The sequence below is a fragment of the Orbicella faveolata genome, unplaced genomic scaffold (assembly GCF_042242905.1).
Source record: "Orbicella faveolata isolate gen_17 unplaced genomic scaffold, um_ofav_v1 contig_24, whole genome shotgun sequence".
NCBI lineage: Eukaryota > Metazoa > Cnidaria > Anthozoa > Scleractinia > Merulinidae > Orbicella > Orbicella faveolata.
The window spans coordinates 33,283,406-33,297,276 of NW_028301552.1; the positions used below are offsets into that span (position 1 = coordinate 33,283,406).

At 40.5% G+C, this 13,871-nt stretch overlaps 1 protein-coding gene and 1 pseudogene across 2 annotated transcripts; both read left to right on the forward strand.

Moving 5' to 3' along the window:
• Positions 1–372: 372 nt before the first annotated feature.
• LOC149111358 (spondin-2-like) lies at positions 373–2,914 on the forward strand (annotated as a pseudogene). The gene is made up of 2 exons (XR_016207717.1): positions 373–793; positions 1,976–2,914. The product of XR_016207717.1 is annotated as a spondin-2-like (transcript).
• A 2,291-nt stretch (positions 2,915–5,205) lies between these two features.
• Positions 5,206–13,696, forward strand: LOC149111359 (uncharacterized). The gene is made up of 4 exons (XM_089292435.1): positions 5,206–5,820; positions 7,442–7,956; positions 9,536–9,839; positions 11,344–13,696. The coding sequence occupies exons 1-4, from the start codon at positions 5,541–5,543 to the stop codon at positions 11,943–11,945; spliced, it is 1,701 nt and encodes a 566-aa protein (XP_089148561.1). The 5' UTR covers positions 5,206–5,540; the 3' UTR covers positions 11,946–13,696.
• Positions 13,697–13,871: the final 175 nt, after the last annotated feature.

Genomic DNA, 13,871 nt, shown 5'->3' on the forward strand with positions numbered 1-13,871 from the left:
GTCAATCGTATATTCCCCAGTTTAGAGGCATATTAGGTCGCGTGACGCGTTTAGACCAATCGCCCGCGAGCGAAAATATTTGATGGATTATAAAGATGTTTATAGTTGTTAAGACAAAAGCTAGAGGTTTGTTATTTGCACGCGAAATTAGCATGTAAATTTGTATTTTGTGGCCGTGTTCTACACAAGTAAAAATAGCCTGTCAATGATTTTGCTGTGGGAATTAGGGCTTTTCCATCATTTTTCCCTTGTTCTTAGTCTTTCCAGGATATGAACGGTCATAAAAAGGAAACCGTTTTTTTCTTGCGGCGTTCCATTGCAGTTGTTAGCAATAACTATCCACTCGGAAAAAATGTGGGCAGCCAAATTTCAAATGTGTTTACTCCCCGGGGCTACCAAACACAAATTTGCAAATTTGCCAAGTCCGCCCAAACATCTCACATACAAAGCGTCACTGACCTTCTCTTTCCTGAATTCCTCGCTGCTTCGAGCACAACCGCATTTCTAACAGGAATGGCATCTATGATGATAACACCTTCGGTCTTCCTAAGCCTCATCTGCCTTGTTGCTGTCGTCTCGGCTTCAGACGGTGACGAATCTGATGGATGCTCTGGAACGGCGAACTACCTTCTGTCGTTCTATGGTCTCTGGAAAGAAGACAGACATCCGAATACACCTCTTCCTGGTAGCGCGCATTTTTCGCCACTGGTTGGTTGTTCGCATGGATCTGACTATGTCATGTGGCGCCCGGGTGCAAAGGCTTCTGCTGGTGTGGAATTAGTTGCAGAAACAGGTTAGGACATGTTAAATTGTAACCACGATAGAGCGAGCCTTTTGAGATAGAGTTCCATTTTAAACGTAGTCATGGTTTGACAAAATCGTTTCAACATTACAACTTATAAAGAACTTTTTGATATCTCTGATCACGAATAAGCCTGCTGCCGCGCAAAGAACATCAATATTCGGCCCATGAATCAATCCGAGGAGTCTTCGGTTGAGCTCGATCGAGATTTTTTATCTTGAGTCAACTATCACGCATACAAATCGAGAGCGAATAATCTGTTTATTTTAGTGTAAACCTACTAGTCGTTCAAATCTTGATCCCTCGGTCTCTTCACAGACACTTCAAAAACGTAAACAAGCGACGGCCATTTTGTTGACAAGCGCACACTGCTAATCCAGAACAGAATAGGTATTAGGTAGTGACTAGCGTATTGGCAGGAGCCATAATCGGGGACGTCCCCGATTATGGCTCTGGTACTGGTCAATATGTGATAGAACGCTAACACTGATGTGAAATACTCTTCTGATTTGCACCCCATGAAACAGTGATTTTTTTTTTCAACGAAGGCTGACACCTTCGTCACAGTACTTTGTACCTGGCTATTTTGAGTGATAGTATTCAGAAATATTTCTTTAGTGTAGAATTACGATATATTTCGTGATTCGTGCCTTCATCGAAGGCGTTTGTACGGTTTTCGATTGTATTGTCACCGTTGTCCCTTAATCCGCATACATTATGATCTGCCCGTAGGCGAGTCTGTTAAATATGGTTATCGACCAACCTTGTTCGGTCAAGATGGCTGGATCTTCGCTTCGTTCTATTTTTTTTTTCCGTGTTAACTGAGAGACCGCGACTCCGTATATCGGTCCATAAACACAAAAAAAAAGAACGAGGTCAATATCCAGCCATCTTGACAGAAGAAGCTGGGTCAATAAAGGATTTATTATATAGAAAAACAACACTATTTTCTTGCGAGGCATGCATGCGGGGAAACCCGAGCGGGGAAGATAACGCCATCTTTCCCGGAGCAAAAACACTGGCCATTTCACATTTCATGGGAAAAAATTAAGGCCATTCACAAACCACGAAAACTAACCCCTCTTGCAGCTTCAAATTACAAATAAGAAATAAATTTATTCATTGTACAGTTACAGCTGCAAAGGCATAACTTGTGGATTATTTTATTTTCAGGTGGAACAAGCACTCTTGTAAATGAGATTAACACCCAGATCGCCGCGAAAAAGGCCTGGAAGCTAATTTTTCCTGGCGGCCCTCAGCTAGGCGCAGAGGCAATCAAAACCGGAATTGATGTCGAGGTCACCGCGAACTTTTCCAAAGTGTCCATAATTACCATGTTGGCGCCTTCTCCTGATTAGCTCATTGGAATTGACAGTCTTGACCTGTGTGACAGCGGCAAGTGGCGGGAAAGTGTGAATATCACCATGTTACCCCCATGGGATGCCGGGACGGAGGACGGAACTGCATTTTCGATCAGTAATGCAGCCAGTAACCCACCTGTTAACATTTCCGAAATCACAAACAACACGGCTGGTGCTTTTAACGGCCCGAATCCCATCCCAAGCTTGGGAGAGTTTAGGTTTGTGAAGACAGATGAACCAGCGGAACCAACCGAGAAATCCACTGCAATGTCCACGATGGCAACGACAACGGATAGCTCAGTCAGCAAGGCATCTGCCAGTTTTGCAGTGTTCGTAAGCGCAGCTTTGATACTTGATCAGCTGCTATTTTAGAAACTTCAAGAACAATTTTCCTCGAATGAAAAAAATGGCTTCAAGAAAGATCTTCCAGCACTTCCTCCCCGCGAATTTTTTCATGTTTATATTATTTCAGCTTTTTGAAAAACTCGCTCGTCTAAATTAATTCCAAATTGAACTCGAAACCGTATGATTACCTATACTTATAGTTGTTAAGACAAAAGAGGTTTGTTATTTGCACGCGAAATTAACAAGTAAATTTGTATTTTGTGGCTTCTACACCAGTAAAAATAGCCTGTCAATGATTTTGCTGTGGGAATTAGGGCTTTTCCATCATTTTCTCCTGTTCTTAGTCTTTAGTTCTTTAGTCTTCTCTAGATATCAATGATCATTAAGGGAAACTGTATTTTTGGTGTAGTTGTTAGCAATAACTATCCACTCGGAAAAACGTGGGCAGCTGAATTTTAAATATGTTTACTACCTAAACACAAATTTGCAAATTTGCCGAGTCTTGGGTATCCAATTACAGGTATACAATTACGAAAAGTTCAAATTGGATACCTGTAATTGGACACCCACGTGATTGCGCGCCAATTACATGACAAATAGGCGCGCGGACAACCAATCACGATCAAGAATTTTGTTACAGATATGATTCGTAGTGGTAACAGGACTGAGTGGAGTCCAATTCGGTCTGTAATCATACGAGTGATAACAAAATCGGACGACCGCGCAGCGGAAGCCCGATTTGTTTGTCACGAGTATGATTACAGACCGAATTGGACAATACGAAATCTTATTATCCAATCCTATTATTAATCATAAAAATTAAAATTTCCGAGATAAGAAGAATAGCCAAGTTATGAAAGAAAGGGAAAAATTACATTAAAAGACTGACAAAGGAGGCGTAAATTGTTTAATGTCGCTCTAAATTTGAAATTGGTTGATTTTAACTACAACTTTGAATGTGATTGGTTGATTTAAGTTGGCCAAACACAGTTTTCGCGCGCGCTTTTGCTGATGTAATTCAGCGCGCGCACAAGGATTGAAAAAACAAATATGCCGTCAATAGAACGATCCAGCGATCATTTTATTTACTCAACACCCGCACAATCTGTGCTATTTTTCTCTATATTTGAACGCAGTGTATTGATGGCTTTAGTCTTTTATTACAAAGATATATTTAAAAAGGTAACGATGCAAAGAACCCAGCAATTCTCAACTTTTTCTTTGTTACCGAAAGAACCCAGTTAAATGCAGCGCATGCGCAGTTGCTCCAAAAATTGAGACCGATTGCTTTTGCAGAAACTTGCCGATTTCTAACGATCCGGTCGTTAGAATTTCAAGAAATTTGGCAAAAAAATAGTTCAGAAACTACGTAAATGATGTATTAAAAAATCTGAATTTTGACATAGAGAATTTTTAATAATACAGAACAGACAGTGAAAACGATTTACGGCGAATTACCAAAATCGTCTATGTCAAAATTTTATTAGAACAGTGTTGACAGAGGGGATTTAATGTCAACTCGTGGTGGGCAAATGATGAAAAAAATCTAACGACTGGATTTTTTAAAATAAACAAATACTATTTTTAAGCCTTGTTTGTAACCAGCCCCGTTGCCATGGCAACAGCACACACCTTAGCCAAAATGCGAGAATAAACCCTTCTGTGGTTAACCTTGACTCTTGCAAAAAACGGGCGCCAAAGCAGAAATAGTTTAAAAGTGATGGTGAATTAGACATAGGCACTTGAAAACTGTGTTCGGCCACCTTAAACAATAAGTTTGAATGTCATTGGCTTGTTGAACTGTCCGATAACAACTTGGTAAGTGAATTAGTGGAAAATAGGACTTTTTTAAAACCAATTAAAATCGAGGAAATTGTTATTTCTACGATTAGCCCAGATATTTGTCCGCGGTTAATTAATTTCGAGCTGGGACCTTTGAGGACAATCATCTGATAAATATCCGAGCTTATAATATGGCTGTGTTTCACAAGGACTGGGAACTAACGAATTCACGAATTTGATTGGCTGAAATCGATATTGAAAGCGGTCTAGATTTTCCCATCTCGACCGGCATCTAGACCGGTTACAATTTGCGGTGAAAAAGTTGCAAACTAAAATGCAAAAATATTGACTATTTTCTTCTAACAGTGTTTATTTATGGAAGTGCCAAAAAGCCTGATGAGAAAAAAGTAAAGAAGAAACTTCGGCACAATTAAGTTCGCCTCACCGCCGTTCGCGAGCAAAATGTCACTTAGTACAAACCAGTTACATTAAACGAATTAAATTGTTCTCGTTTGCCATATAATAAACATTTTATTAACCGAGCTTAGTCGGTCTGTGTGGGAGAATCTTGACCTCGGTCGTGTGTGCAGACCTCACTACGTTCGGTCTGTACTCACGACCTCGGTCAAAATTCTCCCATACTAACCCTAACCCTAAGCTAAATATTTTCTTGCCAAATGGAGGCTATTGTGATTATTATCCGTCAAATATTTTTGGCAACACGCGCAGTTTTGAAAGTTGGGGAATACCAATCGTATATTCCCCAGTTTACAGGCCTATTCGGTCGCGTGACACGTTTACACCAATCGCCCGCGAGCAAAAATACTTGATGGATTATAAAGATGTTTATAGTTGTTAAGACAAAAGAGGTTTGCTATTTGCACGCGAAATTAACATGTAAATTTATCTTTGGGGCTTCTACACGTGTGAAAATAGCTTGTCAATGATTTTGCTGTGGGAATTAGGGCTTTTCCATCATTTTTCCCTTTTCTTAGTCTTTCCAGGATATGAATGGTCATAAAAAGGAAGCCGTTGTTTTCTTGCGGCGTTCCATTGCAGTTGTTAGCAATAGGTATCTACTCGGGAAAAGTGTGGGCAGCTGAATTTTAATTGCGTTTACTCCCTGGGGCTACCAAACACAAATTTGCAAATTTGCCGAGTCCGCCCAAACATCTCACATATAAAGCGTCACTGACCTTCTCTTTCCTGAATTCCTCGCTGCTTCGAACACAACTGCATTTCTAATAGGAATGGCATCTATGATGATAACACCTTCGGTCTTCCTAAGCCTCGTCTGCCTTGTTGCTGTCGTCTCGGCTTCAGACGGTGACGAATCTGATGGATGCTCTGGAACGGCGAACTACCTTCTGTCGTTCTATGGTCTCTGGAAAGAAGACAGACATCCGAATACACCTCTTCCTGGTAGCGCGCATTTTTCGCCACTGGTTGGTTGTTCGCATGGATCTGACTATGTCATGTGGCGCCCGGGTGCAAAGGCTTCTGCTGGTGTGGAATTAGTTGCAGAAACAGGTTAGAACATGTTAAATTGTAACCACGATAGAGCGAGCCTTTTGAGATAGAGTTCCATTTTAAACGTAGTCAGGGTTTGACAAAATCGTTTACATTTCAACTTATAAAGAACTTTTTGATATCTCTGATCACGAATAAGCCTGCTGCCGTGCAGAAAACATCAATATCGGTCCATGAATTAATCCGAGGAGTCTTCGGTTGAGCTCGATCGAGATTTTTTATCCTGAGTCAACTATCACGCATACAAATCGAGAGCGAATAATTTAATTGTTTTAGTATAAACCTACTAGTCGTTCAAATCTTGATCCCTCGGTCTCTTCACAGACACTTCGAAAACGTAAACAAGCGACGGCCATTTTGTTGACAAGCGCACATTGCTAATCTAGAACAGAATAGGTATTAGGTAGTGACTATCGTACTGATCAAATATGTGATAGAACGCTAATAATGAGAATTATTATCCAACTCTGCTTCGTAGAGTGCAAATAACGCGCGAAACGAGTACAAATATCACACGATATTTGTACTCGTCTCATTCCTCCTAGCCGTGTGGAAGGTTAAAGAACTTGGCAAGTCAGAATTTTGGGACAAGAAATCTTTGGATAATAAATGAAATATTTAAGACTCGCCTACGGGCATATCATAATGTATGCAGATTAAGGGACAACGGCAACAATACAATCGAAAACAAACGCCTTCGATGAAGGCACGAATCACGAAATATGTCGTAATTCTACACTAAAGAAATATTTCTGAATACAATCACTTAAAATAGTGAGGAACAAAGTACTGTGACGAAGGTGTTAGCTTTCGGTGAAAAAAAAAAAGAAAAAAAAAGACTCGTTGTTTGTATTTTGACTCGCCCTACGGGCTCGTCAAAATACGGCACAACTCGTAAAAATATACAGCGATACTACACACCAAAACATCTAATAAGATATATATACTCTTCTGATTTGCACCCCATGAAACAGTTTTTTTTTTTTTTTTTTTTACCGAAAGCTGACACCTTCGTCACAGTACTTTGTTCCTCACTATTTTGAGTGATTGTATTCAGAAATATTTCTTTAGTGTAGAATTACGATATATTTCGTGATTCGTGCCTTCATCGAAAGCGTTTGTTTTCGATTATATTGTTGCCGTTGTCCCTTAATCCGCATACATTATACTGATATGCCCGTAGGCGTGTCTGTTAACTATGGTTATCGACCAACCTTGTTCGGTCAAGATGGCTGGACCTTGGCCTCGTTCTATTTTTTTCCGTGTTAACTAAGAGACCGCGACTCCGTATATCGGTCCATAAACACGGAAAAAAAGAACGAGGCCAATATCCAGCCACCTTGACAGAAGAAGCTGGGTCAATAAAGGATTTATTATATAGAAAAACAACACTATTTTCTTGCGAGGCATGCATGCGGGTAATCCCGAGCGGGGAAGATAACGCCATCTTTACCGGAGCAAAAAAACTAGCCATTTCACATTTCATGGGAAAAAAATAAGGCCATTCACAAACCACGAAAACTAACCCCTCTTGCAGCTTCAAATTACAAATAAGAAATAAATTTATTCATTGTACAGTTACAGCTGCAAAGGCATAACTTGTGGATTATTTTATTTTCAGGTGGAACAACCACTCTTGTAAATGAGATTAACGCCCAGATCGCCGCGAAAAAGGCCTGGAAGCTAATTTTTCCTGGTGGCCCTCAACTAGGCCCAGAGGCAATCAAAACTAGAATTGATGTCGAGGTCACTGCGAGCTTTTCCAAAGTGTCGATAATTACGATGTTAGCGCCTTCTCCTGATTGGTTCATTGGAATTGACAGTCTTGACCTGTGTGACAACGGCAAGTGGCGGGAAAGTGTGAATGTCACCATGTTACCCCCATGGGATGCCGGGACGGAGGACGGAACTGCATTTTCGATCAGTAATGCAGCCAGTAACCCACCTGTTAACATTTCCGAAATCACAAACAACACGGCTGGTGCTTTTAACGGCCCGAATCCCATCCCAAGCTTGGGAGAGTTTAGGTTTGTGAAGACAGATGAACCACCGGAACCAACCGAAAGCTCAGTTGGCAAAGCATCTTTTAATTTTGCAGTATTCACAAGCGCTGCTTTAATACTAGCGTTGTTGTTTTGAAAAACGTGAGAGCAATCTTGTGGACACAGTGACGTGTACATGTAGACTTTTTAATGACATGGTAGAATGTTTTACTCTCTTTGAATGGCACTTTAATTTGAGAAGTAGAAGGGTAGCATTTCTCTGCTTAAGGGAACAGTTAGACGCTGCGGATTTCGTTTTATAATTTAGTATTAGAGGCTAGAGAGACCGGCTAGAGACCATTTGGTCCGCGCAGGGTAAGCCAGAAGTAGGTATACATAATTCTTGGTGTACGATTAACGATAAACAGGCACGAGCTTCGCCGCTCCTTTCACTTGAACGTAAGAGTCTCACTTCCCTCCGCCCCCCTGTAAACTTAGAAGGTTTCTGTTATATGGTTACCAAGTTTGCGTTTTATTGGCACTTTACTTAAATAATCGTGTTCAATTATTAAGAATTAACACTACAAGTGACACATTAAGTGATATTCGAAAATTCCCTCAAGATTACAGGAACCTTTAGCGGGTGCATTTTGAAAAAATTTTAAAATATTACTCAAGTAGTACAAATGCTTAATTGCTGAAGCTTTCATAAGATTACTCGTTTCTTATATGACGGAGAAAATTACAAACTCGACTGCATCAACATAATTTGGCGAGTGCAGAGCAAAATGAAAATGAACGATTAAACTAGTCTCATGAAGTAATTTTCTCAATCACATAAAAAGAACAAATATTAAATGCATGCCAGAGTATTGTAAGCATTTTAGAGACCTCTTTTGGCTGTTCATGTAAGGCTCATGTCGAAGCGATATTAGCGTCGTCAGTCGGTTATATTTAAGTTCCGGGGAATAAAGAAATTTTGTCAATTTTGCATATTTGCCCGCGGCCGTTAATGGGACAGCCCTTTTGGCGGCCACGGACAATATACTACGTTTGGCACGGACGATAAATTATAATCGACCATACACAGTTTGATAGTCTATCGCTTCAGTTAGCAAAAATCAACTGTTACAACCAGCAAGTGTTTTCAATCTATTTCTATTAAAACACGACGCTTAGGGAGAGTATTCCATGTAATGATATAATTTTTGTGTATAAATAAAAATTGTGTGTGTGTATATGGACTACTCAACTAGTATTAAAAATTAGAATTCGAGTGCTTTTTATAAATCCATCGGAAATTGCGGTTTTGTTACGTCACCGTATCGGCCAGAATTGATCTCAATACATATATAATTGCTCTTGTAATTGGTTGCTAGGCAAAAGAGTCCATTTGTTTTGCCACTAAACCGCAGCTGAAGGCATCCAAGTTCTTCTTTTGTAGTTTGTGACTTCAGCACAAATGAAAACAACATGCAATTGATTTTACAGGGGTATCAACGATTTTTAAATTTTGGTTCTTATTCTTTCTTGAAAATCAATGCCGGAAAGCCTCGCTGTCAGATCTAAACTTGATTGGTAGCCGGAAATTCGTTGTTGAGTCAATAGCATGTGTTTACAACCCCAAGGCTGTTTCTTCCGAACATGAATTGCAAATTTGCCGAGTCATCCAAATACGACCTAGTCTCCTCCGCAGCCCATATAAAGGGTCGCTGATTTAACCTTCCTAATTATTACCGGCTGCGTGGAACACAACTGCATTTCTAAGAATGGCATCTGGGATGAAAAAAATATCGGCTTTCCTGAGCCTTGTCAGCCTAGTTGCTGTTGTTTCTTCAGCCGGTGAAAAATGCCCTGGAACGGCAAACTATACACTGTCGTTTTACGGCCTTTGGAAACAGGATAGACATCCAAATACAGCCCTTCCGAGTAGCGCGCATTTTTCGCCTCTGGTTGGTTGTTCGCATGGATCTGACTATGTCATGTGGCGCGCGGGTGCAAAAGCTTCTTCTGGGGTAGAAATAGTGGCAGAAACAGGTTAGAACATTTTAAATTGTAACCCCGAGAAAGAGCGAACCTTTCAACATAACCAATGAACCTTAGTGTAGAACAAAATATTGTTTATGTACAGTACCGCTAATACAACATGCAATAGCAAAATTTTCGATCCAAGGTAAAGAATTGACTGTGATCGTTCAAGATAACCTGTAAACGCATTGGACAGTGGCGATAAGCAATCGTGTTGCGCTATGTTGCGTTCAAACGTTGCATTTACGTGCCAAAGCTGGAAAAGTTTGGCCAGTATAGCCGGAGAGGTCTTAATATAATCTGAGCCTATATCTCTTGTTGTTTATTTACGATTTCACAAAAAAGTTGAACACCGAACATTAAATATTTTAGGGTAAACGAAAAGAATATTTACTTCACTCAGATAAGGCGCATAGGGAATAAATGGACCACAGGGGCACACTTTTTTTTTTCCAATCTCAAAAACTGTTTCAAAATTTGATCTTGAAAAGGATTAAAAAGTATGCGCTAGTGTTCAGTATCTTAGACCTGAAATTTGTTTTTTTGACGAAGATCGTGTCGCCGAACGTAGAGGACCATAGACTAAAAAATAAAAGCCATTTGCACAAGCAGAATTGTTTTCTTCAACAATAATGTTACCAAACAAAAGAGTTGCGAAGAACAATCGGCATTGTGAATAGATCAAGACGATTACGAGAAGTTATCATGCGTGAAGAGCATATGCATAATTTGGTGGATTTTTCTATTCCAAAATAACCCATGAAAGTATATATCGCCTACCGAGCGAAAGAGAGGCTTTTCACTCTCTGTCTCAGAGCTCGAGGGCTCCCGGAAAGAAGCCAGAAGAAACGTTCTGCCTTCTGTGTCTCGCTAGATTGTCTTATCCAATTCAACCAGCGTGCAAAAACATTAGTGAACTTGCCTTCGGTTGAAAATTTCCTGCTGGGTTTTCATATCATTGAAAACCTACGCGTTTGTTGACAGCAACCCGCAAAAATGTTTTTTTTTTTCCTTAAGCCCTCGGGGAATCAATGAATCACATAAAGTTTATTTAAAGTTACAGTCTCAGATAAATACGTGGAGGACAGTGAATTTTGTTTATGCTCCCTCTGTTGAAAGCAAAAGACAAGTGAAAATTATCGTAAAATTCAAAAATAAAATTATCGCTAAAGCGCAAATTTCCGACAGCATTTCCGAACGTTACCGACGATCACCGAGTTCTTCCCGAACACTGCCCATCGAGAATTGCGTGAAGTTTTTTCCCCCAACGAGTTTCAAACACAATTAAAGAAGGATCGTGATAACTTTAAGAAACTAAAGCTATCGATTATCATCTATAGTGGTTTGAGTAGTTACTGAAAACTTCACAATAAACGTTTACTCATTCACCGCGATTAGGCTTAAATCTAGCATATCATGAAAGTGATTTTCATTTCAGTCAAGCAAGCAAGAAATTTATTCATTGTACAGTTACAGCTGCAAAGGCATAACTTGTGGATTATTTTATTTTCAGGTGTAACAGGCACTCTTGTAAGTGAAATTACCACCCAGATCGCCGCGAAAAAGGCCTGGAAGCTAATTCTTCCTGGTGGCCCTCAGCTAGGCGCAGAGGCAATGAAAACTGGAATTGATGTCGAGGTCACCGCGAACTTTTCCAAAGTGTCCATAATTACCATGTTGGCGCCTTCTCCTGATTGGTTCATTGGAATTGACAGTCTTGACCTGTGTGACAGCGGCAAGTGGCGGGAAAGTATGAACATTACCATGTTACCCCCATGGGATGCCGGGACGGAGGACGGAACTGCATTTTTGATCGGTAATGCAGCCACTAACCCGCCTGTTAACATTTTCCAAATCACAAACAGCATGTCTGGCGCATTTAATGGCCCGAATCCCATCCCAAGCTTGGGGGAGTTTCGTTTCATGGGCTTACACTTGCCAGAGGTATCTCAAGATAACTCTACTATCAACTCCACTTCCGCGCCGCCTGCAACCGAGAAATCCACTGCAATGTCCACGATGGCAACAACAACGGATAGCTCAGTCGGCAAGGCATCTGCCAGTTTTGCAGTGTTCGTAAGCGCAGCTTTAATACTTGCTCAGCTGTTGTTTTAGAAACTTCAAGAATAATTTTCCCACATAACTTGCACAGGGGTAGATTTCGGAGCATTTTAATCATCATTTGTGGTGGTTAGTGTGGCAAAATTATACCACTGAGATATTTTTTAGGAAAAGTATAATAACATTCTGGCACATTTCAAGTCCAGTCGTTACTGCTGATATTGATGAGTAGTTTTCAGTTTTATAAGAAGGCCACTTTTCTTGTCAATAACATTACTTAGAGCAGTTTTCAACCAGTGAATGTCGAAAGTAATTAGACGCAATTACTTTGGTTTTGGTTTAATCAAGGTTTAAGATTGGCTGAGTAGTCTAATTGGTAAGTAATTAGTTTGGTTTTGGTTTTACGACATCTCTCTAATAAGCAAACCTATTATTATAGTCGTTTACTTTGATAGCCACTTTTGATCATTTTTTAGCCATTGTCGAAAATTGCTCGTCCGAGAAAATTTGAATTCACTAAACCGACTAATCTGAACGTGGCTTAAACTTTATTTATCCCTCAAAAGGTGCCATTAGACTGTATAAAACAGACAGACCAAAAATATATTAGAGCTTGACTAACTTTAATGGCGGTAAAGTCATTGTCGTGGCATTCTTTGATCTATGACAAAAGTTTTGGAGCTTTCACTGCCCCAATGATTGCAAAACGGCGTCTTTCGTTTCGTTTAGAAATGTTGGCGTTCTATTCTGATCCCCGATCCGATACCAAAATCTTTAATTTCCCTTTCCATTTACCCGGTCTAGAGGAGAAGTATTCCTGCGCCATTAACCACTCTAGCTCTCTCTGTATGTCAGAATTCGGGCATTTTTCGGCCGTTAGTCAATACTTAGCCTGTGTAGCAGACATTACATTCCGCCGGTAGGCCTGTCCCGATTGTTCTCGGCAACTTTTGAGCAAATTCAACATGAATCTTAAGACATGGATAGCAAGAACTTAGTGGGAAGGCGGCTCCACAATCACAGACTTCCTCACCGTCGAATGCGCCGTAATTCACCAAGCAGCCTGTCTCCTGAAAGTGTCTTGCTTTGGCCGCTGGTAACACTTCTCTGACTCCGTAGTAAATAAGCAGGCCGAGGCCCACGTAAATTAAGGATTTGTATGTCAGAATTCGGGTATATTTTTCGGCCGTTATCCAATACCTAGCCTGCGTCGCAAACATTACTTACCACCGATTGTTCTCGGCAACTTTTGAGCAACTTTTTGCGGTTCTAGCAACCTCGAGCAAGTTTTGCCTTTCTGAGCAACGTTTGGGCAAAATATAGGTTAAGAGCACATATCGAGCACGAAAAAGTCAACGATTTCATAAAAAACTTCAATTTACGCGAATCTCATGAATGTTTATCAACCTTTTGAAGTTTGAACACATAACCGGACACTTGACAACGTCTCGCACTAGGCCGGTTACCAGGGAAATTTCAGTGACGTTCTTTTAATACTCAACGACAATTTTAGCCAGGGTAGCCTAGGGCTTTTGCCTTAGAGATTGGGAGGGGTCCATCCCAATCTCTAAGAGAAAAGCCCTAGGGAACGAGGTTACGTCGAATTACCATTTGTTAAAACCCACCTAGACCCTCTGCATCTCCCTGTATAATTACTTGGGGTCACAGGTGAGCATGACCATAGCATATTGTAGGAGTTTGTATTGAGCTCTATACGAGTTGTATTGATTCAATCTAAAACTCTGACTCTCCGTTTTTCCTTTAAACAGTTCAGCTCAATAAAGTTCTGGGACTTCTGTTTACTATTTGAGTGTTTTCTGTTTTAACGATTTGACCACAGGGAGCATACAATCCTGTTTAGCAGGATGAGAGTAAATGAAGGGATGATAGAAAGGAATAGTTGCCATCTTAATACGTGAACTTATAGGGAAAACCGCTACAGCGCGAAACTCGTGCCTAGGTCTCGTCGCGCTGTGCAAC

What these genes read in the sequence shown, in the direction of transcription:
- LOC149111359 (XM_089292435.1), top strand. Translation starts at nt 5,541, where the DNA reads ATGGCATCTATGATGATAACACCTTCGGTCTTCCTAAGCCTCGTCTGC. An exon ending in GGAATTAGTTGCAGAAACAG is followed by an intron (nt 5,821 to 7,441) that starts GTTAGAACATGT and finishes TTTTATTTTCAG; the next exon opens with GTGGAACAACCACTCTTGTA. An exon ending in AGAAATAGTGGCAGAAACAG is followed by an intron (nt 9,840 to 11,343) that starts GTTAGAACATTT and finishes TTTTATTTTCAG; the next exon opens with GTGTAACAGGCACTCTTGTA.